The sequence below is a fragment of the Rhinopithecus roxellana genome, chromosome 5 (genome assembly GCF_007565055.1).
Source record: "Rhinopithecus roxellana isolate Shanxi Qingling chromosome 5, ASM756505v1, whole genome shotgun sequence".
NCBI lineage: Eukaryota > Metazoa > Chordata > Mammalia > Primates > Cercopithecidae > Rhinopithecus > Rhinopithecus roxellana.
Window position 1 is genome coordinate 175,035,344 of NC_044553.1, and position 25,704 is coordinate 175,061,047.

At 42.3% G+C, this 25,704-nt stretch overlaps 1 protein-coding gene across 5 annotated transcripts; it reads left to right on the forward strand.

Annotated features, from left to right (window-relative positions):
• The first annotated feature begins 581 nt into the window (after window positions 1–581).
• Window positions 582–24,309, forward strand: CIAO2A (cytosolic iron-sulfur assembly component 2A). Of its 5 annotated transcripts, XM_010355469.2 has the most exons (6): window positions 582–937; window positions 6,154–6,318; window positions 13,909–13,958; window positions 20,574–20,619; window positions 23,575–23,697; window positions 24,134–24,309. In XM_010355469.2, exons 1-5 carry the CDS (start codon window positions 814–816, stop codon window positions 23,670–23,672), a joined length of 483 nt encoding a protein of 160 aa, XP_010353771.1. In that variant the 5' UTR covers window positions 582–813; the 3' UTR covers window positions 23,673–23,697; window positions 24,134–24,309. The 5 variants fall into 5 exon arrangements, with proteins under 5 accessions (XP_010353771.1, XP_010353772.1, XP_010353770.1 ...); XM_010355470.2 differs by lacking the exon at window positions 23,575–23,697 and having other exon boundaries at window positions 24,134–24,306; XM_010355468.2 differs by lacking the exon at window positions 24,134–24,309 and having other exon boundaries at window positions 23,575–24,038.
• The last annotated feature ends 1,395 nt before the right edge of the window (window positions 24,310–25,704 follow it).

Below are 25,704 nucleotides of genomic sequence, written 5' to 3' on the forward strand. Positions count from 1 at the left end.
CCAAAGTGCTGGGATTACAGGCGTGAGCCACCGGCCCCGGCCAAGATACACTTTTAAGGATGACGATCTCCATTATGTCACCACTGTACACATTAGACAGAGGAAAAGTTTTCCTGTTCTAAGTTGTCTTTGGAGGCCATTAGAAGAAATATTCGTTCAAAGTGGGAAGCTGTGCTGGACTGAATTCCCTAGGAGACGAGAAAGCCAAAAAGCCTTTCCCATGCCATGCCTGACGACCTTACTGGCTTCCCCTGACGTTACTTTTCACAGCAACTGAAACCCACTTCCTGTCCGATCAGGAAGTAAGAAAGATTTTGGCTGTTAGCGGCTCCCGCGGAGATATAACTGTAAAGAGTTTCCGTGCTGGAAACCTCCTCCAACACTAGAACTCAAGATCTCCTTTCCCCTACCTCTTTGGGATTCATCTTTAACTTATCACGGATACTGAGTGAGACAGTCGCGGTTAACAGACCGTTACGTCCACTTCTACCCGGCAGACACTACAAGACCCAGAATACAGTTCGCTGCCTTCCGAAGAAAATAGCTCACGCATCCCAGCATGCAATGGCTAACGAGGCCGCGAAGATTGTTTTTGTCCCGCCGAAACCGAGCAAAGCACGCTGGAACTTGTAGTCCTTGAGGCCCCTTCCTTAGGTCCTTCAAGCTACTCCGTCCGGCCCCGCCTATTCTCTGCTCTCCTGAACCTTTAGGCTCTTCTCGGCCCATTTGAAGACCAGGAAGTTGATCAATCCCGAGGCTGCTGAGAGACGGTGGCGCGAGTGGGACAGTCGCCAGGGATGGCTGAGCGTGAGGATGCAGCGGGTGTCCGGGCTGCTCTCCTGGACGCTGAGCAGAGTCTTGTGGCTCTCGGGCCTCTCTGAGCCGGGAGCTGCCCGGCAGCCCCGGATCATGGAAGAGAAAGCGCTAGAGGTTTATGGTAATTAATTTTACCCGGCAAAGCATTTGGCGTTATAGGTGAAGGCCAGAGCTGAGGGGTGCGGGGATGATGGCCTCACCTGAGGGCTGGGAGGGAAGACCGGTTTTTTTTTTTTTGTCCAGATCTTGTCCCGGGCGTAGCAGGCGCTTTCTTCGGGGTCCTAAGTCACGTGGGAGTGTGGGTCTTTCTGGGAACTGGACTCTGAAAGTAAACCTGGGGCAAGCCGACTCCGGAGGTCCCAAGAGCTTCATTCTCCACGTGTGGCCTACGTCTTAGTGACCATTCCAAGACTTGTGGGAAGAGCACAAGTCTAGGGTGCTTGGTTAGGAAGCAAAACTGGCCTGATTGCACTACTAGAGCCTCGTTCTTTGTCTCCTGGACACGCACTTTTGCTACCGCTGAGGGCACTTATGGGTGACAGTCGAGTTGGGGACTGGCCCAAGGTCACAGCCTCTCTCTCCGGCAAAGTCAGTAAGCAGAGGTCCCCGAAGGAAGAGAACGAGATGGGCTTCTTGTAGCGAGGCCTTGTATACACACACATCACACATACACACATACACACTCTTACATATTGTATATTAAATATTTTCTGTTTAACCCTTGGGGCCATCTTTATTGTACAAACAAGGAAACAAAGGTTTAAAGAACTACCTGGAGGTCACACTGCCAGTAAGGAACAGAGCAAAAAAGCGAAGACTGTGCCTTCTGGCTCTAAACTTAATGCACTTTCCACCATTTCACAATTGACTTACAACTGTTTTTTGTTTTTTAAATTATGTTGTATTGTTTTTGAAAACCGAAAAGACTGGATATAATATTGAGAGATCTAAACATAGAATACAAATATAATTCAAGTAAGGATTATAGGCCAGTAGAAGGACGCCAGGGTTAGGAAATACTTTGGGAGCTAATCTGGTTGACCTCTCTTAATGGAGGCAGGACTTACCTAATCAACCCCAGGCAGATGATAATTATGAGTGAAATGATCTCCACAAAGCAGACAGACCACATCCCTGTCGTGCCAGATCTCTGTTCACATAATCTAGGGATGGTAGAGCAGTGGAGATATAACTTTGGAAGAGAGTGACTCTAGTCTTCAAACTGATACTGAAGGAAACCTATTTATGCAAAAATAGAGTATGTAATAGAAGGCTGTAGACTGAAAAAGAGATACAGAAATTTAGAGAAGGGGAGATACTAGTCTCTGACTGAGGGAATCTGGAAAGACTTTGAAATAAAGAGGAGTCACTTGAGTTGGGCCTCAAAGAATAATTAGGATCTAGATATGTAGAGGGTCAGAGGGCATACTAAGAGGAAACTTAAAAGTATGGAGATAAGAAGATAGGAAATGACAGATAGATGGGGCTATAGGATAGGGTTTGGGGTTAAAGGTGGAGATGTGGTTGAATGTTGTTTTAGGTAGTGGGATACAATTGGATACTAAAGGTTTTAAATATAAATGAAGAATTTTAATATCAGTGCAGGGCTGTGGAAGAATGTTAGTCTTGGGAGTATGAGGAGAGCTTTCTTTTAATTATTATTTTTTTTTTTGAGATAGGGTCTCACTCTGGTGCCCAGGCTGGAGTGCAGTGGTGCAATCACGGTTCACTGCAGCCTTGACCTCCGAGGCTCAAGCCATCGTCCCACTTCAGCCTCCTGACTCACTGGGACTATAGGCATGCACCACCATGCCCAGCTGATTTTCGTATTTTTTTGTAGAGATGAGGTTTTGCTATGTTACCCAGGCTGGTCTTGGACTCCTGAGCCCAAGTGATCTGCCTGTCTCGGCCTCCCAAAGGCTGGGATTACAGGCGTGAGCCACCACACCCGACCCTTCTTTCTTTTTAAAGAAATAAAGCCAAACCTCTCAAATCTAGAAACTAGAAAACTAGAGAAATTTAATAAGGATGAGATTTAATTTCAGGGTTTAGTGGCATATAAAGAATATAATACAGTTAAATGAGCCTTATGGGGAGAAAGCCTAGTATGAGAGGCAGAAAATTCCTTTTCAGAAAACTCTGTTTCCCTAAGTCCCATGATAACACAGCTCTGTGAAAGAGAAACTTTATCCACTTTCTTTCCTGTATTTTCCAATTCTGTTTCTTTTTCTTTTTCTTTTTTTATCCTGTCACCCAGGCTGGAGTGCAGTGACACAATTTTGGCTCACTGCAACCTCAGCCTCCTGGGTTCAAGTGATTCTCCTACCTCATCCTCCTGAGTAGCTGTGATTACAGGCACATGCCACCACACCCGGCTAATTTTTATATTTTTAGTAGAGACGGGTTTTTGCCGTGTTGACCAGGCTGGTCTTGAACTCCTGACCAATTTTGTTTTTGTTTTTGTATTTTTAGTAGGGACGGGGTTTCACTGTGTTAGCCAGGATAGTCTTGATCTCCTGACCTTGTGATCCACCCAAAGTGCTGGGATTACATGCATGAGCCACCACACCCAGCTTTTTTTTTTTTTTTTTTGAGACAGGATCTCGCTCTGTTGCCTAGGCTAGAGGCAAGTGGTGGTCCACTTGCCTCAGCCTCCCAAAGTGCTGGGATTACAGGCATGAGCCATCATGCTTGGCAAAATTCTGTTTCTAATCAAGTGACAAGCCCAGGAGCAACTTAAAGAGAAAATAGAGTTTGTTCTTGTTTTTCCCAGTTGCATTTCTGATTACATATAATTTTGTGTGATAAATAATAGAACAAAACTTCAGATTTGAGAACCTCAAGCACATTCTATGTAAAGTTCTGCTTCTTTCCTTTCTACCTCACCATTTCTCCTTATTGTTCTCCTTTCCTTCATCTTTTTCTCCAGCCTCAAGAGTAAGAAAGAAATCTTGTCTTTTCCAAGGCCAACCCAGACTCCTGAATATTTGATCCCACTCCCTTCTGCTTATTTTACCAGTCTCCCCTCCTCCCCACTTATATTTTCAATTTCTCTTCTCAAAGTTGCCCTTATACTTGTCATTGTTCTAGCTTCCTTATAAAGTCATTGTCCTTTTCCTGTCCCTCCTTTCCCAGCTAAGGCCCTGGGAAGACATTTTCAGTTCCTGCTTGCTTCCCCTTTTGCAATCCAGCTTCAGCCCACCCCTTCTCTACTGAAACTGCTTTCTTACAGCTGACCGGGGTGACGAATGAAAGACCTGTTTTAGCTCTCATCAGCCTGAATTTTTCTGCAGCATTTAATATTATTAACCATCCCTGCCTTCCTTTCTCTAGTTCTTTTTGCTTTTATTTCTCATTCTGATCCCTAAATTAGGTGCTTCGCATGGATCTTTTGGGTCTCTTTTTTCTTTATACCACTGATTCTCAGACTGGGTTGTACCTAAGAACAACCTGAGGAATTTTTAAAACTCAAAGACCAGCAAACCAATTAAATCAGAGTCTCTGGAATTGGGGCCCAGCGTCAGTTTTTTGTTTGTTTGTTTGTTTGTTTTTGTTTTTTAGACGGAGTTTTTGCTCTGTTGCCCAGGTTGCAGTGCAATGGCGGGATCTCGGCTCACTGCAACCTCTGCCTTCTGGGTTCAAGTGATTCTCCTACCTCAGTCTCCCAAGTAGTTGGGATTACAGGTGCCCAGCACCACGCCTGGGTAATTTTTGTATTTTTAGTAGAGGTGAGGTTTCATCATGTTCACCAGGCTGGTCTCGAAGTTTTGACCTAAGGTGATCCACCAGCCTCAGCCTCCAAAGTGCTAGGATTACAGGCCTAAGCCACTGCACCGGGCCTTGTTGTTTGTTTTGAAACATTCTTGGCAATTCCAATGTTCAGCCAAGGTTCTACTTATTCTTTGTGAATCCTGTGGGTTTAACAACCACTCTAGCTTTGGTGCTGTTTTAAACCCTATGCTACAGTTCGCCCCTTGCTAGAAAACTCCACTGGATAACCCCTTAAGCACCTCAAAATCATTCTGTATGAAATTGAACTCATTTGCCCTATGCCCCACCCAGATGTCTCCCTTATTCTGTTTCTTTTAATTCTGCCAGTGTTCTCCTAGGTACTATTTTAGGCCTGGTGTTTTTAGCTGGTATCATTGGTTCTGCTTTTTAGTCTGAGTCTAGCAGCTGATGATGAGTTACCAGCTGACAGCACAGTGTTGTCCATGTCACTTGTCTCAAACGTCTTGAGGACTCCCTATTGCCAGTAGCTGGCTGTAAAAGACACTGGATGGTCAGACCCAAATCTCATACTCTAATACTCCTTTCACTTATGCCTGCTTCCAGGGAAACTAGGGTGGTTCTTTACTTTCCTTCACTTCTTTTTTTTTTTTGAGATGGAGTCTCACTCTGTCGCCCAGGCTGGAGAGCAGTGGCTGGATCTCGGCTTACTGCAAACTCTGCCTCCTGGGTTCACACCATGCTCCTGCCTCAGCCTCCCGAGTAGCTGGGACTACAGGCGCCTGCCACCATGCCTGGCTAATTTTGTTTTTGTATTTTTAGTAGGGACGGGGTTTCACTGTGTTAGCCAGGATAGTCTTGATCTCCTGACCTTGTGATCCACCCAAAGTGCTGGGATTACATGCATGAGCCACCACACCCAGCTTTTTTTTTTTTTTTGAGACAGGATCTCGCTCTGTTGCCTAGGCTAGAGTGCAGTGACATGATCTCCGCTCTCACTGCAACCTCTGCCTCCTAGGCTCAAGCGATCCTCCTGAGTAGCTGGGACCACAGGCCTGTACCACCACACCCGGGTAATTTTTGTGTGTATTTTTTGTAGAGACGGCGGGGCGGGGGGGTCTCACTATGTTGCCAAGGCTGGTCTTGAACTTCTGAGTTCAAGTGATCTTCCTGCCTTTGCCTCTCAAAGTGTTTGGTTTACAGGTGTGAGCCACCATGCCCAGCTACTTTCTTTCACTTTAAATGTCAAATATTATGTTACCTATTTTTCAAGGTTTTATTCAGATTCCACTCCCATGAAGCCTGATACCACATTATTTCAAGCTGAAAGTTATTTCTTCCTCTTGAGCTTCCATGAGACTGTTTCCATTCTTATTATGTTTTCTCTGCAATGTCTGATTAGAGAAACTGGATATGGTCTTATAGTAATCCAAGAAAACAGTTCTCTCAAGAGGAAACCAGTAGTGAAAATTTCTGTCAGAAACCTGGGAGTTGCTGTAGTATTTACTTAAATGTAAGAGAAGTCAGTGCTTAAATTAGGCCTGGCAAAATCATCTTTATTAGAATAGTCATTTTTAATAGAATATCTTATCTCTGATGATTCTTTAGATTTGATTAGAACTATCCGGGACCCAGAAAAGCCCAATACTTTAGAAGAACTGGAAGTGGTCTCGGAAAGTTGTGTGGAAGTTCAGGAGATAAATGAAGAAGAATATCTGGTTATTATCAGGTTCACGCCAACAGTACCTCATTGCTCTTTGGCGACTCTTATTGGTAAGTTTTTATGTGCATACATGTATATTTATATAAATTCTAAATTATTCTTGCTGATATTGACCCATAATAACAATTTGCATCATTGTTGACAAACCATACAGTGTATGTATTACATTTATGGTTTGCAGAGTATTTTTGGGTATTCATCTTCTGAATTAGTCTTCACAATTAGCTCGTTGAGTTAAAATATTATTACCTTCATTTTGCATATGAAGAACCTGAAGCTCAGAGAGTTTAAGTGACTTGCACAGAATCAGGTAGCCAGGAAATGGTGAAACTAAGGCTCATACCCAGGTTTCCTGACTCCAAATCTGCTTCTCCTTTAGTTATGTCAGGTTGCCCCTCCCAGGTATACATGCCCACAATTAATGGAGAGTGCATGTGGGCCAGTGCTTTTCCTCAGTTGTAGAGGTTGGAGTCGGTGGTGTCAGACTAGCATTGCTGCCATCACTATCTCCTTTCAGTGACTCTTCTGCTTTCTACGTAGTATGGGCAGGAGTCCTGTTAGGAGGCTGGATTCCCAGTATTTTGGACTTGTTAGCAGGTACAGTAAGTGTCTTTGAACATATGCTTTGTTATAAAGGGATTTTATTTCAAACCAAATGTTCATGAGTAAGGGATTGATTAAATAATCAGGGATGGTGAATGTAAACAGTGGAATACTATGCAGCTGTAAAGTATGAGGAAGCTCTGCATGTACTGATATGGAGAGATCTCTGTGACACACTGTTAAGAAATAAAAGCAAGTATCATTTTGCTATCATTTGTGTAAAAGCAAAAATATACATTTGTATTTGATTGCATATGCCTGAATAATATTAATGCATAAATGAATAGCTATAAGGGTGTTAGCGGGTAATAGTAGTGGTGGGAGCTGGGCAGATGGGGGAAAGGGTGGGAGGGAGACTTTATACCTTTTTATGTTTTTGCATTTTTGAACCATGGGACTAGCTCACCTATTAAAAATCAACAAGTTTATAAAAAATATTGAAAAGGTCACTATTTCATTATTATTTCCACTATTGTGATTTCTGTCTTTTCTCACTGGTTGACCTGGGTTCCCTCTATTAGTGGTTTCCACCATATAGGCCACATCTTGAGGGACTGGAGGTCTGTGAATCCATAGGTATTATTATCGTTATTAAAATCCCATTGCTTACCGGGCGTAGTGGCTCACACCTGTAATCCCAGCACTTTGGGAGGCCAAGGTGGGTAGATCACTTGAGGTCAGGAGTTCGAGACCAGCCTGACCAACATGGTGAAACCCTGTCTCTACTAAAAAAAAATACAAAATTAGGCCAGGCGCGGTGGCTCACACCTGTAATCCCAGCACTTTGGGAGGCCAAGGCGGACAGATCATGAGGTCAGGAGATGGGTAACACGGTGAAACCCTGTCTCTACTAAAACTACAAAAAATTAGCTGGGCATGGTGGTGGTTACCTGTAGTCCCAGCTACTCGGGAGGCTGAGGCAGGAGAATGGCGTGAACCCGGGAAGCGGAGTTTGCAGTGAGCTGAGATTGCGCCACTGCACTCCAGCCTGGGCGTCAGAGTGAGACTCCATCTCAAAAAAGAAAAAATTAGCTGGGCGTGGTGGCTCACACCTGTAATCCCAGCTACTTGAGAGGCTGAGGCAGGAAAATCACTTGAACTTGGGAGGCTGAGGTTTCACTGAGCTGAGATCATGCCATTGCACATCAGCCTGGGCAACAAGAGCAAAAGCTTCATCTCAAAAAAAAAAATTTCCCATTGGCATGGCAGCTCACGCCTGTAATCCCAGCACTTTGGAAGGCTGAGGCAGCGGATCACTTGAGATCCAAAGTTCAAGACCAGCCTGGCTAACATGGTGAAACCCCATCTCTACTAAAAATACAAAAATTAGGTGGGCATGGTGGCATGCACCTGTAATCCCAGCTACTCAGGAGGGTGAGGCAGGAGAATCACTTGAACATGGGAAGTGGAGGTTGCAGTGAGCTGCGATTGCGCCACTGCACTCCAGCCTAAGTAACAGAGCAAGACTCTGTCTCAAAAAAAAAAAAAAAAAATCCCATTGCTAGAAAAAAAATTACTGAATGTTGAATGCATGGTTATTTTTGGTCATTGGACAATTTGTGAACGAACAGATACTGAAAGTACTGCTGTGGGTGTTGTAGAGGGGATGTCTTAAAGTATTTTGACATATGAGCAAGAGTTCTTAAATAGAGAGTTCAATAACCTATAGCAAATTTATTTATTTATTCATTTTTTGAGATGGAGTTTAACGCTTGTCGCCCAGGCTGGAGTGCAGTCGTGTAATCTTGGCTCACTGCAACCTCCACCTACAGGGTTCAAGCGATTCTTCTGCCTCAGCCTCCCAAGTAGCTGGAATTACAGGCGCCTGCCACCACACCTGGCTAATTTTTTTTGTAGTTTTAGTAGAGATGGGGTTTCACTATTTTGGCCAGGCTGGTCTCGAACTTACGATATCAGGTGATCCGCCCGCCTCAGCCTCCCAAAGTGCTGGGATTACAGGCGCGAACCACCATGCCCAGCCAGCAAATTCATTTTTTAAATTAACGTTTATTTCAATTATACAAGTAACATGTTTATTGGCAGTAATTTTGATACCCCACAAAAACATAAAGAAAAAAATTAGCTATTATGAAAGAATGTGGCTGGACTCCTAGGTATGTGGGAGGCTGAGGCAGGAGAATCGCTTGAACCTGGGAGGTGGAGGCTGCAGGAAGCCGAGATCACTGCACTTCAGCCCAGGCAACAGTGTGAGACTCTGTCTCAAAAAAAAAAAAAAAAAAAGAATATATGCTCTGGGCTAAAATTCCAGATCTATTGGCTGTCCTGTATTGTGGGCTTGGGCAAGTTTCTTGACCTTTCTACGACCCAGTTTCCTTATCTGTAAAATAGGAATAATAAGGATATCTATAGAGTTGTAAGAGTTAAGTAATAACATGAAATATCTGAATTATTTTTCTCATTAAATATTTCTTTTTTTAAACTTTTGTTGTTGTTGAGACAGGATCTCACTCTCGCCCAGGCTGGAATGCACTGACACAATCTCGGCTCACTGCAGGCAGCCTCCACCTCCCGGGCTCAAGTGATCCTCCCTCCTCAGTCTCCTGAAAAGTTAGAACTTCAGGCAGGCGCCACCATGTCTGGCTAGTTTTGCCATGTTGCCCGGGCTGGTCTCAAATTCCTGGGCTCAAGAAATACACATGCCGTCAGCCTCCCCAAGTGCTGGGATTACAGACATGAGCCACCATACCCGGCCATCATTAAATATTATTTAATTATATAGTTATAGGTTACATGCTAATCATATTGATACATCGTAAGTTTTGTAACCATTTGGACCTACTTCTAGCCTTTTGCAATTATAAATAATACTGTGATGAGCAACTTTATTTTATTTTATTTTTTGAGACGGAGTCTCACTTTATTGCCCAGGCTGGAGTGTAGTGGTGCAATCTTGGCTCACTGGAGCTTCCACCTCCCAGGTTCAAGTGATTCTCCTGCCTCAGCCTCCCAAGTAGCTAGGATTACAGGTGTCTTCCACCATGCCTGGCTAATTTTGTATTTTTAGTAGATACGGGGTTTCACCATGTTGGCCAGCCTGGTCTCGAACTCCTGGCCTCAAGTGATCTGCCCACTTCGGCCTACCAAAGTGCTGGGATTACAGGAGTGAGCCATCGCACCTGACTGGACAACTTTATGTATAAATATTTTTATTTATTTATTTTTTTGAGATGGAGTTTCGTTCTTGTTGCCCAGACTGGAGTGCAATGGCACTATCTTGGCTCACCACAGCCTCCACTTCCCAGGTTCAAGCGATTCTCCTGCCTCAGCCTCCCGAGCAGCTGGGATTACAGACATGCGTCACCACACCCAGCTAATCTTGTATTTTATTAATTTTGTATTAATAGAGATGTGGTTTCTTGGGCCGAGCGCGGTGGCTCACACCTGTAATCCCAGCACTTTGGGAGGCCAAGACGGGCAGATCACGAGGTCAGGAGATCGAGACCATCCTGGCTAACACGGGGAAACCCCATCTCTACTAAAAATACAAAAAATTAGCCGGGCGTGGTGGTGGACGCCTGTAGTCCCAGCTACTCAGGAGGCTGAGGCAGGAGAATGGCGTGAACCCAGGAGGCAGAGCTTGCAGTGACCCGAGATCGTGCCACCGCACTCCAGCCTGGGCAACAGAGTGAGACTCCGTCTCAAAAAAAAAAAAAAAAAATGTGATTTCTCCATGTTGGTCAGGCTGGTCTCGAACTCCCAACCTCAGGTGATCCTCCCACCTTGGCCTCCCAAAGTGCTGGAATTATAGGGGTGAGCCACCGTGCCTGGCCTTATATAAATATTTTTATATATCTCATTATTGCCTCAGGATAAATTCCTATACATGGAATAATTGGGTTAGATTATGTAAGTATTTTGAAGCCTCATGGTATAAATTGGTAAATACCTATTTGGAAGTTCATACTCTTTGACGCAGGAGTTAAGGAAATAATTTTATAGAAGAAAATATTCACCAGATGTGGTGGCCCACACCTGTAATTATAACACTTTGGGAGGCAGAGGTCAGAGGATCACTGGAGCCTAGGAGTTTGAAACCAGCAATCTCTAAAAAAGAAAAAAAAAAAAACATGAAAAAAACTTGAATAAGTTCAAATTGCATCTTGATTGCAGTTATAGAAATATCAGGAGAGTGCATGAAATAAAAATAACTGTTCTGTAAGGGTGCTAACATTAGATTATGGTTGGTATTTCAGATATGTACACTTCCTGAAGAAAGTTTTGTCTTAGCCCTTTTGTTATGGATTTCGGCGAAGACCATTGGCTTTTTATTTTTATTTATTTATTTATTTTTTTGAGACAGAGTCTTTCTCTGTTGCCCAGGTTGGAATGCAGTGGTGCTATCTTGGCTCACTGCAACCTCCGCCTCCTGGGTTCGAGCGATTCTCGTGCCTCTGCCTCCAAGTAGCTGGGATTACAGGCACGTGCTACCATGCCCAACTAATTTTTTGTTTTCAATAGAGATGGGGTTTCTCCATGCAAACTCCTGGCCTCAAGTAATCTGCCCGCCTTGACCTCCCAAAGTGCTGGGATTACAGGTGTGAGCTACCACGCCCAGCCTATTGGCTTTTTAGAGAATTGTATAATAGTGTGTCATAGTAGTTATGTTCAGTCAACACAGCTGGAAAACTTGAGAGAGCCCTTTGTCTCTGATGTGTTAAGACATATTCCTCCCGAGCTCGGAAAGGTGCCTGAGTAGGAGTATCACCTATTCAGTGTTACCTTGGTAAGTGATGACAAGGAAGACTCCAAGGGAACAAGAGGGTAAGGCAGGGAAACAAGTTGATAATCATTTGTGGTGACTTATTCCAGATAAGAATGGCTGAAGGCAGCTGTGGTCCAATAGGAAGAGTCATAGGGTTTGGAGGTCAGAAGGTGTAGGTTTGGGTTCTCCCTCTGCCACTTGTTAACTAATTAATGTTAAACAAATCACTTACCTTGGTTTCTTGGCTGTAAAATGAAAATTATAAAATAGTATAAAATAGTATTAGCTATTTTTATACTATTATTGTACACTTGTGTGTCAGGTACTGTTTTAAACACATTGCATAACAAGTTATTCCTCATAGCAACCCTATATATTGTGATATTATTATATTTTTTAATTTATTATTCTTATTATTATTATTACTTTTAGAGATGGGGTCTTTCTGCATTGCCCAGGCTGGTCTTGAACTCCTGGGCTCAAGCAATCCTCATGCCTTGGTTTCCCAAAAGTGCTGGGATTACAAGCATGAGCCACCTTGCCCAGCTGATACTATAATACCTGTTTTACAGATAAGGAAACTGAAGCTCAGAGAGGTTAAGTAACTTATGCAGGATCATAGTGAGTCTGTAGTGAAGCTACTTTTGAAACCTAAAGTATCTCAGTTATGCTGTACTACCTCTCTTGAGGATAATGATGCTCAAAAAAGTGCTTTGTGAATTGTAAAACACCTACCAACAGTGACTAAAATACATGAGGATATTCAGACAGTACACAGATAACAAATTAAGGAGACAATGGTGGGGCTGGGGGAAGAGGAACTCTCCCAAATATGCTTTAAGGCAGATCCTCTGAAGAGAGACCCTCTTAAGGAAATGATATATTTTCTTTAGAATTCTCTAATATTTATTATAGAACTACTGTGTTCAAGACTGTATGAGGGCAGGTGCAGTGGCTCACGCCTGTAATACCAGCACTTTGGGAGTGTGAGGCAGGTAGATCACTTGAGGTCAGGGGTTCGAGACCAGCCTGGCCAACATGATGAAACCTCGTCTCTACTAAAAATACAAAAATTAGTGGGTGTGGTGGTTTGCTTCTGTAGTCCCAGCTACTCGGGAGACTGAGACAGGAGAATCTCTTGAACCCGGGAGGTGAAGGTTGCAGTGAGCTAAGATCTCGCCACTGCACTCCAGCCTGGGCGACAGAGCAAGACTCTGTCTCAAAAAAATAAATAAATAAGTAAATAAAGACCCTGTGGCAAGCACCACCTCATTATATCTCATCTAATCCTTTTCCCTGTTTTGGGATTTTTCAAAAAATTCTCTTAGAAAACCAAATGGTACTTAGAAAACCAAAACCAAGTTATTACCTCCCTAAAAGATACGTAGTCTAACAATTATATCTTGCTGTATTGCTGTATGGTTTGAGGTTTTGTTGATGTGTCTTAGCATGGGATGATAAACTGAACTTCAGTGGAACTTTTTTTAAAGAAGTTACTGTGTTTGTACCTTGCAGGCATAAAGGATTACAAATCTGAGAGGTTTTATATGGCCCTTTTAAAATGGCTTTGACTGGGTTTTATTTTTTTGTGTGGCCTGGCCTGTTGTGGGGCATTTTAAAAAGTTAATTGAATCGGCCGGGTGGGGTGGCTCATGCCTGTAATCCGAGCACTTTGGGAGGCTGAGGCAGTCGGATCACTTGGAGTAAGGAGTTTGAGACCAGCCTGGCCAACAAGGCAAAACCCCATGTCTACCAAAAATATAAAAAATTAGCTGGATGTGGTGGCATGCACCTGTAATCCCAGCTACTCAGGAGGCTGAGGCAGGAGAATTGCTTGAACCGAGAGGCAGAGGTTGCAGTGAGCCGAGATCGCACCCCTGCACTCCAGCCTGGGTGACAGTGCGAGACTCCATCTCAAAAAAAAAAAAAAGGCTTAATGAGTTAATTGACTTTTGCTGGAAGGCCAACTAATGTAGTAGAAATGGCCTGGGCTTTCCAGTGGTCATAGGTTCCAATCCAAATTCTGCCACTGTTGTAACTCAGTGACCTTGAGGAAGTTACATTGTGACCCTGGTTTAATAATTTGTAGAAGGGGGTTAGTAATAGCTTATTGGATTATCCTAGGGAATATGTAAGATTATATAGTAAATGTCCTTGTGTGGTGCCAGACTCAAAGGAGCCCTGCTCTGGATTGAGCCAAAGCTGTTTTCAGCGACTATGTTGTATGGGGGCACATAAACGAAGCTGTATGCTTTTTCAAGAACCAATAAGAAACAATAAAGAGATGATTGGAGGTGTTTTTTTCCCTCCACAGGGCTGTGCTTAAGAGTAAAACTTCAGCGATGTTTACCATTTAAACATAAGGTAAGAAAGATGTGTTTTTGTTGTTGTTGTAAAACAGCTTTGTTGAGATATAATTCACATACCACATAATTCACGTATTTATAGCGTACTAATTCAGTGGTTTTTGCTTGTCTGTTACTCATTTGCTTATCTGTTATTCAGTTGATGGACATTTAGGTTGTTTCTACTTTTTGTCTATTATAAGTAATGCTGCTATGAACATTCATGTATAAGTTTTTGTGTAGGCATGTGTTTTCATTTCTTTTCCACCTGTGAGTAGAATTGCCCAGTCCTATGGTAACTCTGTGGTTAACATTGTGAGGAATTGTTTGTTTTCCACAGTGGCTGCACCATTCTACATTCCCACCAACACTGTATAAGGGTTCCCACTTCTTTACATCCTTGCTAACGTTTATTATTATCTTTGATTATAGCCATTCTAGTGGGTATGAAGTGATGGTTTTTTGTTTTTGTTTTTTTTTTTTTGAGTCGGAGTCTCACTCTGTCACCCAGGCTGGAGTGCAGTGGCACCATCTCAGCTCACTGCAGTCTCTTCCTTCTGGGTTCAAGTGATTCTCCTGCCTCAGCCTCCTGAGTGGCTGGGACTACAGGCACCTGCCACCACGCCTGGCTAATTTTTTGTATTTTTAGTAGAGACTGGGTTTCACCATATTGGCCAGGCTGGTCTCCAACTCCTGACCTCGTGATCCGCCTGCCTCGGCCTCCCAAAGTGCTGGGGTTACAGGGGTGAGCCACCACACCCAGCCTTGATTTTGGTTTTGAGACAGTCTCGCTCTGTCGCCAGGCTAGAGTGCAGTGGCACAATCTCGACTCACTGTAACCTCTTCCTCCAGGGTTCAAGTGATTCTCATGCTTCAGCCTGCCAGACAGCTGGGATTATAAGCATGTACCACCATTCCCGGCTAATTTTTTTTAATTTTTAGTAGAGACAGGGTTTCACCACGTTGGCCAGGCTGGTCTTGAACTCTTGGCCTCAAGTAATCCACTGCCTCGGCCTCCCAAAGTGCTGGGATTACAGGCGTGAGCCACCACACCCTGCTGTCATGGTGGTTGTGATTTTTATTTCTCTGGTGGCTAATAATGTTGAGAACCTTTTCATGTGCTTTTTGGCCATTTGTGTATCTTTGGAGAGCTGTCTATTCAGATCCCTTGCCCATTTTAAAATAAGGATGTCTTTTTATTATTGAATTATAAGAGTTCTTTATATATTCTTTTTTTTTTTTTTTTTTTTTTTTTTTTTTGAGGCGGAGTCTTGCTCTGTCACCCAGGCTGGAGTGCAGTGGCCAGATCTCAGCTCACTGCAAGCTCCGCCTCCCGGGTTCCCGCCATTCTCCTGCCTCAGCCTCCCAAGTAGCTGGGACTACAGGCACCCGCCTCGTCGCCCGGCTAGTTTTTTGTATTTTTAGTAGAGACGGGGTTTCACTGTGTTCGGCAGGATGGTCTCGATCTCCTGACCTTGTGATCCACCCGTCTCGGCCTCCCAAAGTGCTGGGATTACAGGCTTGAGCCACCACGCCCGGCTGAGTTCTTTATATATTCTAAATACAAATCCCTTATCAGATATGATTGGCAAATATGTTCTCCCATTCTGTGTGTTACCTTTTCAGTTTCTTGAAGGTGTCCTTTACAGTACAAAAACTTTAAATTTTGATGAAGTCTCATTTGTTTTTAATTTTTTTACTTGTGCTTTTGGTGTGATATCTGAGGAAAATGTTTTTAACCCTACTATTGAGCAAGAATATGAATATCACAGTTAATTCATAGTAATTGGTTATAGCTCATGAATGATTCAGGCTTGTCTCTTATTGCCTCTTGTAATTGCTGGGCAAGTTATGCCTTCTCTATCTTGCTGCTGCCTAGCCTTTACACAGAGTACCCTGTCTACTTGGAGTTCCTTTCCACCCATCTCATATGTTCAAATCCTACACATCCTTTTTGTTTGCTCTTGAGACAGCGTCTTGCTCTGTCTCCCAGGCTGGAGTGCAGTGGTGTGATCACTGCTTAATGCAGCCTCTATCTCCCAGGCTCAAGTGATCCTCCCACCTCAGCCTCCCAAGTAGCTGGGACTATAGGCACGTACCGCCATGCCTGGCTAATTTTTTCTTAATTTTTGGTAGAGATGAGGTCTCTCTTTGTTGCCCAAGCTAGTCTCAAACTCCAGGGCTCAAGTGATCATCTTGCCTTGGCCTCCCAAAGTGTTGGGATTATAGGCATGAACCACTGGCCTGGCCAAATCCTACCCACGTTTTAAGGCCCAGTGAAATACTTTTTTTATTTTCCATGATATCAGTCCTGATTTCTTTCTCTTTTTTAAAATGAATTTTTATTTATCTTTTTAAATTTCTTTCTTAAAAATTTTTATCTTTAATTTTTTTTAATTTTTTTGTATTCACCTTTCAATACTACTAGTCCTGATTTCCATAACTAAAGCTATTTCTTTTTTTGAATTGCCATAGCTCTTTCTTTTTTCTTTCTTTTTTTTTTTTTTTTTTTTTTTGAGACGGAGTCTTGCTCTGCCGCCCAGGCTGGAGTGCAGTGGCCAGATCTCAGCTCACTGCAAGCTCCGCCTCCCGGGTTCCCGCCATTCTCCTGCCTCAGCCTCCTGAGTAGCTGGGACTACAGGCGCCCGCCTCGTCGCCTGGCTAGTTTTTTTTTTTTGTATTTTTTAGTAGAGACGGGGTTTCACCATATTAGCCAGGATGGTCTCGATCTCCTGACCTCATGATCCGCCCGTCTCGGCCTCCCAAAGTGCTGGGATTACAGGCTTGAGCCACCGCGCCCGGCCCTTTTTTCTTTCTTTTTTTTTTTTTTTTTTTTTTTTTTTTTTTTTTTTTGACACGGAGTCTCGCTCTGTCGCCCAGGCTGGAGTGCAGTGGCCGGATCTTGGCTCACTGCAAGCTCCGCCTCCCGGGTTCACGCCATTCTCCTGCCTCAGCCTCCCCAGTAGCTGGGACTACAGGCGCCCGCCACCTCGCCCGGCTAGGTTTTTTGTATTTTTTAGTAGAGACGGGGTTTCACCTTGTTAGCCAGGATGGTCTCGATCTCCTGACCTCGTGATCCGCCCGTCTCGGCCTCCCAAAGTGCTGGGATTACAGGCTTGAGCCACCGCGCCCGGCCTTTTCTTTCTTTTTAAAGACAGGATCTCACCCTGTTGCCCAAGCTGGAGTACAGTGGTATGATCACAACTCACCGAAACTCTGATCTCCCGGGCTCAAGTGAGCCTCCCTCCTTACCCTCCCAAGTAGCTGGAACCACAGGCATATGCCACCATGCCCAGCTAATTTTATAGTGACAGAGTCTCACTATGTTGCCCAAGCTGGTCTCGAACTCCTGGGCTCAGGCAGTCCTCCCACCTCAGTCTCCCAAAGTGTTTGGGATTACAGGCATGAGGCACTGCACCTGGCCCCATGGCTCTTTCTTTGTCTTCTGATGTAGAGAGTGTCATTTTCTAACTTGTGTTCTAACTATTTAATTTTCATCTTCCCTCCTGGACTGTCAGCTGCTGCTGCTGCTTTTTTTTTTTTCTTTGTGATGGAATCTCGCTCTGTTGCCCAGGCTGGAATGCAGTGGTGCGATCTAGGCTCAGTGCAGCCTCTGTCTCCTGGGTTCAAGCGATTTTCCTGCCTCAACCTCCCAAATAGCTGGGATTACAGGCGCACGCCACCACACCCAGCCAAATTTTTGTGTTTTTAGTAGAGACAGGGTTTCGCCATGTTGGCCAGTTTGGTCTCGAACTCCTGACTTCAGGTGATACACCTGCCTCAACCTCCCAAAGTGCTGGGATCACAGTCATGAGCCACCACACCTGACCAGCTGTCAGCTTCTTGAAGTCAAGATTCATATATGATACATCTCTGTGTTTGTGCTATGATCTTATACATACTAGCAGCTTAATAAATGTGTTTTAAATTGAGTAAATTAATAAACTACAATACTAGTGGTTTATGATGCCCTGTGAATTTTATTTTACTTCACATTTTTAACTGTTTTAATTACAGTGTTTAACTTTTTATTTGAAATTAAAATAATAAAAGAAAATAAATAAAATAGTGAAGAATAGTACAAAGAAATTCCATATATCCTTCACCCAGATTCAGATTCACTAATTGTTAACATTTTGCCACATTTGGTTTATCATTAATTTCTCTATATATATGTACACACACACACACACACACACACACACATTTTTTGGAAATGTTTGAGTGCAGATGTAATGCCCCGTTACTCTAAATACCATAGGATGTATTTCCTGAAAACAAGGACATTCTCTTACATTACCACAGTATAAATTTCAAAACCAGCACATTGATACAGTACTGTCATCTAATCTACAGCATATATTCAAATTTCCCCTGTTGTCTGGTAACATCCTTCATGGCAGTTCCTCCTCCTGGCTCTGGTCCTCTCCCCATCACACATTGCATTAGTTGTCACGTCTTTTAGTCTCATTTTATTTGGAGTAGTTCCTTAGCCTTTGTTTCATGATCTTGATAGTTTTGAAGAATGTAAACCAGATATTTTATAGATTGTCCCTCAAATTGAGTTTTCAATTTATGCATTGAAATGCATAAATTGCATTTTATGGTTAGATTCAGTTTATGCATTTTTGGCAAGAATACTGAATAAGTGTGTTCTCATTGCATCACATCAGAGGCCTATAAATTCAGTTTGTCCCATTATTGGTGACAGCTCCCCTCATCAATTGTTTAGTTACTCCGAAGTATAGTTCATATAGGAATAGCTGCATAAATGCTGCCTCTTCCCCTTTATCATTTTTAGAATAATGAGTCTTGCATAAATTTATACTGAAGTAAATCGGTATAGAGTGATTCTATACCTGTTGCTTTGCGGTCTAGAATAAGAGTAGGAGAAAGGTGTTTTGTTTTGTTTCGCTTTGTTTTTTTTTTGAGACAAAGTCTTGCTCTCTCACCCAGGCTGAAGTGCAGTGGCACAATCTCAGCTTACTGCAACCTCTGCCTCCCAGGTTCAAGGGATTCTCCTGCCTCAGCCTCCCGAGTAGCTGGGACTACAGGCGCATGCCACCAGGCCTAGCTAATTTTTTGTGTTTTTAGTAAAGATGGGGTTTTACTATGTTAGCCAGGATGGTTTCGATCTTCTGACCTCACGATTCACCTGCCTCGGCCTCCCAAAGTGCTGGGATTACAGGCGTGAGCCATCGCACCCGGCCTGTTTTGTTTTTTTAAGGAGATTGGGGCCAGGTGCAGTGGCTCACGCCTATAGTCTCCGTACTTTGGGAGACCTAGGTGAGCAGATCACTTAAGCTCAGGAATTCAAGACCAGCTTGGGCAATATGGCGAAACCCTATTTCTACAAAAAAAAAAATAGAGACGAGGGAGGAGAGGGATGGGAGTGTGGGAGCTGAGGTGGGAGGATCACCTGAGCCCAGGAAGTCAAGGCTGTAGTGAGACATGATCGTGCCACTGCACTCCAGCCTGGGTGACAGAGTAAGACCTGTCTCAAAAAAAAACAAAAAAACAACAAAAAAAATTGACCTAGATGACCTTTAAGGTCCCTTTTAACTATAATAAGTTATGATTTTTCTCATGAGAAATATTTATCTCAGTGGTAAATAAGTAGATAAAAATTAGTTCATATGTTCCAATGTTCTCTGGAAAGTAGATGTCTTCATTCCAGCATACTGTCTTTACCACAGGATTTGCAATAATTTTGTAGGTTGTCTTAGAAGCTCTGGGTCTTGGAGGGTAGCTCATGTCTAGGATACTGAAAACTGCATATTGTGATCCCATTTTTGTACAACAAGCAATGTGAAGAAACATCCAACCCTGGTGTGTGTATGTGTGTGTGTGTGTGTATGTAAAATCCGTGTAAGATTATGTGGGTATAGAGAAGAATATGGAAGAAACCACACTAGATCATTATTGTAGATTTCCTGGGTCAGTGGCAGGACAGCAGGAAGTTTAGATACCGAGTTGGGAAAAAGTAGAGTGCAGAAGAGAGATATTCTTAAGTAAAACAACACATATGAGATCTCATTTGTGTAAAATGGTATTTTTGTGTATTCATGAAAAAATTAATGGAAGTACCACTGGCAGCCCTTTCCCAGGTGACCAAAATAAAAAATCCTACTTATTTCGGTCCTTTTTCTTTAGAGAAGGATGTGGGAGGCTTGTCCCTAAGTCTCTGATGTTAGAAACAAGATTTGGGGCTGCTGGGCACAGTGGCTCATGCCTGTAATCCCAACACTTTGGGAAGCCGAGGCAGGTGGATCACCTGAGGTCAGGAGTTTGAGACCAGTCTGGTCAACATGGCAAAACCCCATCTCTACTAAAAAAAAAAAAAAAAAAAATTAGCTGGGTGTGGTGGCGTGCGCCTGTGATCCCAGCTACTCAGGAGGCTAAGGCAGGAGAATCAGTTGAACCTGGGAGGTGAAGGTTGCAGTGAGCCGAGATCACGCCACTGCACTACAGCCTGGGCAACAGAGTGAGACTCCATCTCAAAAAGAAAAAAAAACCAAACAAACAGGATTTGGGCCCTCATCCCTAGATGTTTGAATTTACTGTACATTCCACTTCACTCTCTTATCTTAGAATATGCTAATGTTTTTTCTTTTACTTTTTTTTCCCTTTCCAGTTGGAAATCTACATTTCTGAAGGAACCCATTCAACAGAAGAAGACAGTAAGTGAATGTTAAAACATAATTGAAAAATAATTGAAAAACAATTTCAGATAGTATTTGGATCCAATATCTTGGATATTGGATTCTTCTGCCAGCCAAGTATCTACTGGGTTACTTTTAAAAAGGTACACAATTAGTTATTAGCTCTTCCTTCCTAGGTGAAGAAACCTAGGCATTTCAAAGAACTAATTTTTGCAGTGGACTCTTGAGTGTGCTGGAGCCCATGAATGTTGATTGGTTTGGGCCAGTGGCTACACATCTGTAAAGAATATCCAGCGCTAGGGACCTTGACTTACGAGCTCTAAGTAGGCTTCTTTTCTTTGGTGGCAGGATAGAGAGCTGTGTACTTGAAATTGAAAGTCTAGCAAGTAGAACTTTAGTGAATCTTGGGGTAGGTGCTGTCTCTCTGGGTTAGTATATTAGAATGGGAGTGGGTTTTATATAGAGGACCTCTGGCCTACAGAGAGAAATCAATCAGTAGCTACTTAAAAATAGCAGAAGTGGGGTTTGGGAAAAACAAAAGACAAAATGTTCTGTATGAGCCATGTGTTACATTAAAAACAGAATTTTAATGTTTTTAATCTACTGATACAGTGCAAATAATGAGAAATACATTTAAAAGGCATTTTATACTTAAGTTTCATCACTAAGTAAATTGAGAAGGTGGGAAGAAATAGCAGAGGAATGGAAGAAAGAGATAATAGAGGAAGGGCAACAGTGAGATAGATACCCAGAAGACTCAGAAAGGCATACACAGGGCTGGAGAGAGACACAAAATCTCCTACATAAAAGAGAGCTATAGAGAGGGAAGCCTGCTGCTTCCAGAGGAACAGCCCATCCAGGAAACTTTTTAGGTACTGTCATGAAAACTACTAAAAACCATGTCCTATCCATAGTTGTAGACATGTAGATTATTATACTCTTTGTGATTCGAATTTCTTTAAACCCCATGAGCTGAGGGCTTCTACCTCTAATTTAGAAAATAAGAATTTGGCGCAAGTATACATATGTAACAAACCTGCACGTTATGCACATGTACCCTCGAACTTAAAGTATAATAAAAAATAAAATAAAAATAGAAAAATTAAAAAAATAAAAAATAAAAAATAATTTAAAAAAAAAAAAAAGAAAATAAGAATTTAGGTACCATAAATCCGCTCAGGTTATCCTTTTGAAATTCCTTGAATGATGGGATTTTACAACAGCAATAGTATTAAGTCTTATGATTCTTGTTTTTCATTTAGTAAATATTTACTAAGTGCCTTCTATGTGTGGGTACAGTTCAGCCTTTGAGATGCATTCCTGCTTTTGTGGAGCCTACATTGTAGTAGGAAGAAACTAAATTGAAAATATTTTCACAGGAATATGTGTATGTTTGTGTGTATTCTACATGAGACATTTTAGCAGCATCCCAGAAAACTCAATCCACATTAAGAATATAGTCATCTCTCTTTTGAACTCTTCTATTAAGAGTGCTGTTAGCTAATTACAGAAAACATAATAGGCCAATACCTTTATTATATGAAGGTCCATTCAAACTAATTTTAAAAAAAGATCTAGTAGATTAATAGAAAGAGACATGAACAGGAAATTCATGCAAGAAGAATTAATATATGCACATGGAAAATGTTCTATTTTCCTATTAGTTAAGGAAATGCAAATTATAACAATAACATTGAGCCATTTTCCACCTCCTGTTTTATGTATGTATATGTGTGTATTTGTTTTTATTAAATAATACCAGCTATTGCCTGGGCATGGTGGTTCACACCTGTAACCCTAGCACTTTGGGAGGCCAAGGTGAGAGAATGCCTTGAGGCCAGAATTTGAGGCCAGGATTTCAAGAGTAGCCTGGGCAACATAGTGAGACCCTGTCTCTACAAAAAAATTTGAAAATTAGCTAGGTGTGGTGGCTCATGCCTGTGGGAGGCTGAGGCAGGAGGATCTCTTGAGCCCAGGAGTTGGAGGTTACAGTGAGCTATGATTCCTCCACTGCACTTAAGCCTGGATGACAGAGCAGGACCCTGTCTCAAAGGATAATAATAATAATGATAATACCACCAGGTATTGCTGCCAAAGTGATAGCTCATGTATTGGTGTTGACAATATAAATTGGTGAGTAATTTTGGGAAGTAAATCATTGATATGAATCACACCATAAAAATATTCATACTCTTAAAAAAATCCCATTTTTGAGAATATTTCCAAAAAGAAGGCTATATGTTTAAAGGTATTCATTGTAGCATTGTGTTCATAATTACTTTAGAACACTTAAAACTTTTACCATGTTAAATAACCCTGTAGTTTAAAATACAGGCTTGGCTGGGCGCGGTGGCTCAAGCCTGTAATCCCAGCACTTTGGGAGGCCGAGACTGGGTGGATCACGAGGTCAGGAGATCGAGACCATCCTGGCTAACATGGTGAAACCCCGTCTCTACTAAAAATACAAAAAACTAGCCGGGCGAGGTGGCGGGCGCCTGTAGTCCCAGCTACTTCGGAGGCTGAGGCAGGAGAATGGCGTAAACCCAGGAGGCGGAGCTTGCAGTGAGCTGAGGTCCGGCCACTGCACTCCAGCCTGGGTGACAGAGCGAGACTCCGTCTCAAAAAAAAAAATAAATAAATAAAATAAAATAAAATAAAATAAAATACAGGCTTAAGGGAGGAAAAATAGCAATTTTCAAAATTGTATTTACTCTGAATATAACTGTATAAAAATATGTATATGGACAAAGACTAGAAAGAAAAAAATAGATGTGGTAAGTAGTAGAATTCTAGTAGATATTTTTCTCTTAAGTCTGCCTTCTAGATGGGAAATTACATTATGAGTAATTAGCCAAAAACAGCTTTAAGTTCTCAAGGAGTTCAAGTTTTTGTTTCAGCAGACTAATAAAAATACTGTCTGGTGCTGTATATTGACAGAGTTCTTCTGCTAACTTTTGTCTGTGTATTTTTCAGTCAATAAGCAGATAAATGACAAAGAGCGAGTGGCAGCTGCAATGGAAAACCCCAACTTACGGGAAATTGTGGAACAGTGTGTCCTTGAACCTGACTGATAGCTGTTTTAAGAGCCATTGGCCTGTAATTGTTTGATATATTTGTTTAAACTCTTTGTATAATGTCAAAGACTCATGTTTAATACATAGGTGATTTGGTACCTCAGAGCATTTTTTTAAAGGATTCTTTCCAAGCCAGATTTAATTGTAAGGTAGTACCTAATTTGTTCAATGTATAACATTCTCAGGATTTGTAACACTTAAATGATCAGACAGAATAATATTTTCTAGTTATTATGTGTAAGATGAGTTGCTATTTTTCTGATGCTCATTCTGATACAACTACTTTTCATGTCAAATATCTACTGTGCGCAAATGTACTCAATTTAAATCATTACTCTGTAAAATAAACAGATGATTCTTGTAATGACTCACTGTTTTTATTGGATTGTAAATTCCAGTGTAAATGTCAACTCCTAAAAGATATCTTCAAAGCTTTATTTTTGCTGATTATTTTGTAGAATCAGAGATGTGAGAACCAAAAGGAACCCTTAAGATCGGGCCTACCTTCCTTCCAAGGAGAGTCCTGGACCCCTTCATAGATAAGGAACAAATGTGGAGAAGGCTAGATGGCATACACAGCTTTGAAGATCAAGAAGTCCACCAAAGAAGTTTTGATTAAACCAACCTAAATGTATGGTCTGCACTTTATTTGTACTTCATTTGGTTTGTTTTAGGGGTTAATGGTTATGTGACGTACAGTAGCCTCCAACATGGCGCCCATGATCCTCACTTCCTGGTATTCGTGCCCTTGTATGGTTTCCTTCCATATTGAATTAGAGCTGATGGGTGTGACTGATAAAGAATAACAGAAGTGACAGTGGGTGACTTCTGAGGCTAGATCATAAAAGGTATTGCTGTTTTCACCTTAGTCTCTTGGATTGCTCATTCTGTGGGAATCCAGCTACTATGTCACGAGAACTCAAGCCACCCTGTGGAGAATTCCACATGGAGTGCAACTGAGGCCTCCCAGCAACAACCAGCGCCAGTTTGCAAACCATGTGAGTGAACTCCTGAGCCAGAACTGCCTAGCTCCCAAAGTCTGGACCCAGGCACTGTCTTGGGTGCCAAGGACACAAAGATAAATCAGCCATTGTCTGTCCTGGAGTTCATACTTATCAACCTGTACCTTCAGCTTCTCTCTGCTCTAGGCAGTGAGTGATTCAGGCTCAGTCTTATCTAGTGCCTGAGCTAGCCCTGGCCAAGTAGAAACAGAAGCCAGGCAGCAGGTCCAAAGACAAAACCATGCCTTAGGGGACTGGTGAGGACGCTACTGACATGCAACTCCAAGTGGATCATTGCTACAGGAGTCACCTGATGCTGCTGGCCCTGCTGCTCCTGGAAGCTAGATGTGACTTCTGTTGTCTCTGCTACTGCCAGAATGATTTCTCATTTTTGTGTGACTCACTCCAGCTTCCTAGTCCTAGTTGAGATCTCTAGTCGGTTGATCTCAAGTCACATGTCCGTGTCCTGGCTGCCAAGGAGGTAGGAGAAAAGAAAATCTGACCTTTGGTGTGGAGAGGTGGACTCTGTCCCCCCAGAAAGACTCACATGGTGGGAATTCTATAGTAGAGTGACAGGGATCAAAAAACTAACGTCTATTGCATTAATAGTCCATCTTTGGCAAGGGTTAGGAAATGTTTTTGGAAAAGGACCACATAGGCAATATTTTAGACTTTTTAAGCCATATGCTCTGTTGTAACTATTCAACTCTGCCCTTGTAGCACAAAAGCAGCCGATAGTCTGTGAACAAATAAGCGTGAATGCACTCCAAGAAAACTTATGGACACAAATTTGAATTTCATATAATTCTCATGTGCCATGAATTACTATTTTCCTTTTGATTTTTTCAACTGTTTAAAAATATAAAAACCATATTAGCTTGTGAGTTGTACAAAATTCCAACATTGGGCTGGATTTGGCCTGTGTGCCATTAGCAAACTCCTGATTTACAAGAATGATTATCCTTTCTGGAAAGTCAGACCAATTTGAAAATCACATAAAAGATGTGGAATGGGCCCTCTCCATAGGG

What these genes read in the sequence shown, in the direction of transcription:
- CIAO2A (XM_010355469.2), top strand. Translation starts at nt 814, where the DNA reads ATGCAGCGGGTGTCCGGGCTGCTCTCCTGGACGCTGAGCAGAGTCTTG. An exon ending in GAAAGCGCTAGAGGTTTATG is followed by an intron (nt 938 to 6,153) that starts GTAATTAATTTT and finishes ATGATTCTTTAG; the next exon opens with ATTTGATTAGAACTATCCGG. An exon ending in GTTTACCATTTAAACATAAG is followed by an intron (nt 13,959 to 20,573) that starts GTAAGAAAGATG and finishes TTCCCTTTCCAG; the next exon opens with TTGGAAATCTACATTTCTGA.